Here is a 6,613-nt window from a genome sequence, read left to right on the forward strand (position 1 = left end):
TTGAGAAAACAAACGCTCACAGCTAACGCTGGTGCACACACATCATCCTAAAAAGACCTGGACAAGAGGATCCAGGCATTTTTTTTTCCCCCTAGCTCATCTTCTCTTCAATTATGGGTATCTGGTAGTTGGTTCTGAATAATGATAATATTTCAAAACAAATCTATTATTCAGTTTTGGCCATAATTTAAATTCTCTGTGAAATTGCTCGTGTACTTCGTCCAATGAAAACACAACGTCCTTCTTGTTTTTTTAGCTTGTTTATTTCATTGCAATTGAATAAATACACAATCTCGATCTACAGTGACATCGCTTTTGGAGTAAAGCTTTCTAAACGGCACAGAGCGCTTTTATTAAAATTATTCTATGCATAGGAGACATTTCTTGCCACGTGCTCTCCTCCACTGCGCCCCTGAGAAAGCGCCAAAACCGTTTTGTTCGTGTGCAGAACTGCCGGGGCGAGCGTAAGCGCCGCTAACAGAGGCATCGACGTGTCAGTATCTCGTGGTGAAAGAGGAGAACTCCAGCGCAGAGACCGCACGCTCATTGTTGAACGTGGCCTTGTCGATACGGGACATGGGGCTTCCTGTGCTTCTCAGCCAGTTCTTCCTGGAGAAACAGAAAGTGACTTTTTTGCCATGTTTCGTCAGCAGACATTCGAAGGAAACGACTGCAAGGTCTCAACGGAAGAATTTTCCATTTTTTACATTTACGCATATTAACTTTCATACATTTCACTTGCGAACAGCACGCGAGTTTGCAAAGCTGTCATGCTGGACAGAATGAAATCTAGAGGCACTCTGTGGGGTACAGTTTTGGCTGATCGCTATATGACAGACGATGGGGGACGCGGTGGCGCAGCGGGTTTGACCCGTGCCTGCTCTACGGTGGCTCTGGGGTTTCAGTCCTGCTTGTGGTGCCTTGTGATGGACTGGCGTCCCGTCCTGGGTGCGTCCCCTCCCCCCCAGCCCTAAGCCCTGTGTTCCCGGGTTAGGCTCCGGCTCAGGCTCCGGCTCGCCGTGACCCCACTTGGGACGGGCCGTTTCAGCGTGTGTGTGTGCATATGTGTGTGACGGAGAGGTGCGAAACACACCTCAGGCAACATCCGTCTCAAACGAGCAGAGAAGTGTAGATTACAAACGGCAGATTTAATTAATCAAACAACTCAGACTTGCGCGAGATCCACCTCGCACATGGTCATTAATCCCAGAGAAGGCCTGTGTGACACTCTCCACCCACCTTCAGCAGGACTATTCTTCAGCTCGTGACCTACTAAAGATATTTATACTTCTCCACCAGTTTTTTTCCCCCCACACCATCTCACTTGGATGGCCTATTTGTGGTGCCTCCTCTCCCCCCCGTCTCCCTCCTCTTCTCCCCGTCCTTCCCGAGAGCGCTCTCAAGGACCGCGGCTGCTCCAGTTTGGGAACTTTGTGAACAATCGATCGGAACGCGGCTCAAACCAGGACACCGGGAAAGACCGCGGCGGAATGACCCGATGTGACCGGCGGATAGGGGACGGACACCAACGTCGAGGCGTTCGCGGATCACCGGGAGGGTACAGGTGGACGCGCTCGCATACGTTTTCGAGTTTCGCTGGAGTCAACTTACAAATCATTGACTGCATTAAAGAGGAATCCGTGCAAAATCCCTGCCGAAAGAGAAAAACAAATCTCTGCATGCGTACTTGTGCGTGAACGCAGCTTCGCTGGGGGATGGATGCGAACCCGCGTTGGGAGAAATGGGTCACTTCTTTTGCACCCTCTCCTTGCGATGTCCTGCGACAAGGCGGCGGAGGGCTAAAAAAAAACCGGCTGGTGAAAAAATGCAAAAAAGAAAGAAATAAATAAAAGACCGGTTTTCCTTAGCGCATCCATTTTGTAACACTAACCCATCTCTGATTTAATATTTTGCCAAAAATTCTATCAAGGAACATAAAGCTAATGGACTTGAAACTTCTCAGTCAAGTCTTATTAAGCGTGCATCATTTCACCTTCCCCAACGGTGCAACAGGAGCCCCCAGGGACCCGAACCTGTAGACTTTCGGCCCTCAGTCCACTCGCTTCGGCAATAAACCGCCTGCTGCCGAAGTGACAGCTTTGTAAGGTCCACAGCGAACTGTGAGCAGAAACAGACCAGTAGGTACCAAATAGTGGAGAAACTGGAAAGGTTAAGGACGTGGACTTATAAGCTGTGGTGGTCTCCTGTGAGGAGTACCCTCTTGGCACGACACTTCACTTAACCTGCTCCGGGGACGCGTCCGGCTGGAGGAACGCCTTCCATGATGTGCTGTGTGGCATAAAAGTTCCCGCAGGGCTCCATGCAGTATATACGGTGTACAGTGCTGTCCATCACTATGTGTGTACCGCAGTGATTTGTGTCTCGCGGTGTGGAGTACCGTGATCATTCTCGCATTTCTACAAACACACGTGTAGCACGCCGGGGTGCTCGAAAGAGGGGGCGGAGCCGGGGATGGGCCAACAGCAGCCGGAGCCGATCGCAACCTCTATTTCTTCCCCCGGACCAGCCAGTGAGAGAGAGAGAGAGAGAGACGGAGGAGCCGATGACACAGTGTGTCCCAAGATGCCCACGACCCCGACCCTCCACGCACGAAGCTCCCCCACAGTCTACCAGTTCCCTGTCCCCCCGTTCCCCCCTCTGTCTCCTTCCCCGCACGACCCCGACACGTTACGATGAGCCATGGTATTTTTTGAGAAGTTGCTCCCCCTAGTGCTGAAAAACACCTTCACACGCTTCCACACTACCTATGTTGCGGCAACAGATCACCACAGACCACTTCAGCAAATTAAGGCAATATTCAGAAATCTGGTACAATAGAATCAGGGTCATGGGGGTCCAGAGCCTATCCCAGAATCACTGGATGCACCCTGGATAGGACATCAGTCTATCTCTCGCACTCAATTTAGAGCAGCCGGTTCACCCGAGCCGCATGTCTTCGGACTGCGGGAGGAAACCAGAGGACCCAGGGGAAACCCATGAAGACACAGGGAGAACATGCAAACTCCACACGGACCGAGCTGGACTTGAACCTTACCCAGAACAGCCAAGGCACTGTGAGGCGGCAGCGCTCCCCCGCTGCGCCACTGTGCCGCCCAAAAATTACTTTCGTCAGCGGTATTTAGAATCACCGCCATAACTTTCGGATCGTAACACAATTAGCGTCGCATACTCACATCTTCTCCACAGCTTCCTTTGGGCCTTGGATCTGGCCCTCCACAGTGTCCCGCATGGTGTTTCGCACCCAGCCCACCAGCCTCAGTTTGGTCGCCTCTTGCTCTGTGTACTGGGAGAGATGGGTGAGCATACAAAAGAAAGCAAGGTGAAAAACTGTACCGTGCAGGTACGGATGCGAAGTGGCCTGAATATAAATCCGCGTTTCTTGAAGTAAAGCAGTGCGTTTACTACTGACAAGTATTCACATTATGCACGTTTAGCAGATATTTCCATCCAAAGCAATTCAGAGGTTAAGATCTGCCAGTTGGGGTGTCACAGGCCATCAGTCTCCTACCTCGGTGATTGTAAACGTTGGGTGCACAACTCTGGCCTTCTGATTTATTGCATTATATATTTTAAGTAGTACCTGAATGAGACGTGAAGCGGGCGTTGAGACCTCCCATCTGGTTAGTCACTTCAGAATAGGAACTAAGAGGTGAGTCTGAGTAGAAATAGCCTATCCTGCAGCCCCTCAAGGATCTCGAGGACTTCTGCAGCCCCAAGCTAAACACATGATAGAGACCTCACTCGGAACGAGGGCATAGAGCCACTGACCTTTCGGAAGAAAACTCCTGCAGAAAGAAAAGCGGAGAAACACAAACGGGCTGTGAGGTGTGAGGAGCGTTGTTCCGCTAAAGGACGATGACACCGCTATCCTGATAGGTTGGGGTGCTGCAAAGCGACGTGAAATTGCATTCGTTCATCACATCCTAGAGCCATTGCTTACTAACAGAAGGACCCCGGTTCAAATTCTTGCTCCTCCTGTAATATCCCTGAGCGAAACACAGTGCTAAACCTGAATTGCTTCAGTAAAATTTACCCTGCTGTATAAATGGGCAAATCACCACAAGGAGCTTCATACACGTTTCTTGAGCATTGAATATCCAAGCTACAATTTTTCAAAGATATGAACCATTTCTTTTTATTTTCTCAAATTTGCTGGCAAAGGAGTGAACAAAACATGTATTTATGGAGCCATGTGGTAAATGTCAGTAAAGCACATCAATACTGATCTGGGTTATGGGACCACTTTAATTCCACTCATTTTTGCATTGTTTACTGCTAGAATGCCGGTGACTCTAATAGCAGTAGTTAGAAGAGGCAAGACGAGACAAGAAGAGAAATGCATGTGAATCAGTCAACAGTCAGAACTGAATTACTGAGTAATGTTTTTTCAGTGATTTTACTCTCACTCCCTCATTTACTGCTTATCCGCGTGAGGGTCACGGTTGTCCGGAGCCTATATCAACAGCACAGGGCACACGGCCAGACAGGGTGCACCATGGATGGAACACCAGTCCATCACATTGTATTCTATCATTTTAAAACAATTTTAAATCAGTTTTAATATGAGATTTTTACAGAATGTGAGACTGAGAAATGCCTCAATTATTAACCGTGCTTTTACTGATGATGATTTGGTGGTAAAAATGAGCGGCATGATGGTGCGGCAGACAACGTGGGTCAACACAGGTCATGGGGGGTGGGCTGGCATCTGCGTCGAAATCCGGCACCGGTCTGTGCAGAGCTTGCATGGTCTCCCCATGTTTGTGTGGGTTTCCTGGTGCTCTGGTTTCCTCCCACATGTGTTTCAGTTGAAGCAATGGCTCTACCAAGTTGGCTGCACCAAGCTTCAAGATTTACCTTGGACATGTGTCATCGAAATGGAAAAGTCCATTTGTACACATCTTTCCGTATTAGTATATACTGGCATGACAGCTGAAGATGACCTGAATGGTTCAACAGAATATGGGCTACAGATGCAGAGTGATACCTTTTACAGGAAAGGGGGGCATCCTGAATTACCCTTTGATTACATAAAAAATTCACACTGCACATCTCAACCCCAAATTTGTTACAGTTTTTTTTCTCAACAGCAATAATGGTAACATCGATCATTATTTTGCTGGTGCGTTTGTGCAACGAGACCTGTAATGTCAGGTTTTTATACTAAACCAAACTGTCATTATTTACATGTATTTAATTTATTCAGCCGACACTTTTCTCCAAAGTGATTTACAACATTAAATGATGATTCACCTATTTACACAGCTGGATAATTTTTACTGCGGCAATTCAGGATAAGTACCTTGATCAAGGGTACTACAGCAGGGGGTGTGACTCAAATCTGAGTTCTCTGAGTCCAGGGGTGGTAGCGCTAACCACCGCGCCACCTGCTGCCCCAAAAGGAGACTGTTATTCTGCTAGTTATCAGCTATATGAAAATATACATATATTTATAAATACTTCCGCAGCAGTTTTTACATTTTAAATCCAGTGTAAATGCCTGGTCTAAGGCCCTTCAGCAAGAATGAGGATTCAGACCAGAGTCCTTCAGCTCCAGCTTTAATGCCTTGAACCAGTACGCGTCCTACCGGGTTGTCATGGTGACCGAATACGTGATGATGTAGAACAGTACATCCAGCCATAAACTGCGCAGAGAGGTAACAGGTGCAAGTAAAATAAAACGCTCCACTACTATAAATTGACACATGTAAAGCAGTATATAGTCTGTAAACAACATTTGTGCAGTCTTCTTAAATTCTTTTTAATTGAGTATGTTAACCTTTAAGGCAGTTAGGTGAATAAAGTCATGCCCTAATAGGGTCTCTGTTTTGGCGCACGTGGCCCTGGGGTCATATTACACGTACGGTCCCTAACACTACACTGTGTGTGTGTAATCTGTACGGATTTGCAATCTGTAACGTGTAAGAAAACACTGTAAACAGAGTGTAAATCCCAGCAGTGCACAAAATTCCTCGTTAAATTTTGCTAAATCTACCCTACCAAGCAAGTCACAGTAATGCACACATAAAAAAAAGCACCTGACACCCATAAATAATCATAGTGCGATTTCTATTATTCAAATAACAATTACATATCTGAAATTATTAATTATTATATGAATCCCACCTTGCACTTGGCCGAACACTTCATAATCGACGGACACGAGTCCTGACATTTTTCTGTTTCTCCGCTGCTCTCCCTGTTGGTGCCGCTCGCGCCGCCCGCCTGCTGTGACGAGCCTCGCGCCCAGAGGAGGCAGCTGTGGGATCCTTGTGTGAAACAATGAGACGTAGTGGACAAAACGGCCCGGTGCAACTGCGCTACTGCAGGCGTTTGAGCCGCAATGGCGACCGGCCTTTACGTCCCGCCCATTCCGGATGTGAACCTGAAACCAACCAATCAGATCACCGCTATCGCCGCTTTGAAACGTACTGTACGCGCAGAATCACATGGTCACAAAAAAATCTTACGTTGTCAGGTATTTTTACGTGTTCCGACTCTTCCGGTTTTAAATGTCAGCACAATAGGTAACTGCAGGAAGTGTATCGCCATCCCGCTTAGGAACAGTAAGTGGATGATACACGCAAATTGC

The 6,613-nt window shown here is 47.6% G+C and overlaps 1 protein-coding gene across 2 annotated transcripts; it reads right to left on the reverse strand.

Annotated features, from left to right (window-relative positions):
• Positions 1-260: 260 nt before the first annotated feature.
• On the reverse strand, positions 261-6,379 carry LOC108925221 (acylphosphatase-2-like). 2 transcript variants are annotated; one of them, XM_018737037.2, is made up of 4 exons: positions 6,148-6,379; positions 3,790-3,806; positions 3,195-3,304; positions 261-609 (listed from the first exon to the last, which is right to left on the reverse strand). In XM_018737037.2, exons 1-4 carry the CDS (start codon positions 6,194-6,196, stop codon positions 495-497), a joined length of 291 nt encoding a protein of 96 aa, XP_018592553.1. In that variant the 5' UTR covers positions 6,197-6,379; the 3' UTR covers positions 261-494. The 2 variants fall into 2 exon arrangements, with proteins under 2 accessions (XP_018592553.1, XP_018592554.1); XM_018737038.2 differs by lacking the exon at positions 3,790-3,806.
• Between the last annotated feature and the right edge of the window lie 234 nt (positions 6,380-6,613).

This window comes from Scleropages formosus, chromosome 13, assembly GCF_900964775.1.
Source record: "Scleropages formosus chromosome 13, fSclFor1.1, whole genome shotgun sequence".
Classification (NCBI taxonomy): domain Eukaryota; kingdom Metazoa; phylum Chordata; class Actinopteri; order Osteoglossiformes; family Osteoglossidae; genus Scleropages; species Scleropages formosus.

Coding starts and splice junctions, on each gene's coding strand:
- LOC108925221 (XM_018737037.2), bottom strand. CDS start 6,196: ATGTCAGGACTCGTGTCCGTCGATTATGAAGTGTTCGGCCAAGTGCAA. Junction 610..3,194: donor AAGGAAGCTGTGGAGAAGAT/GTGAGTATGCGA, acceptor CTGTTTCTCCAG/GAAGAACTGGCTGAGAAGCA.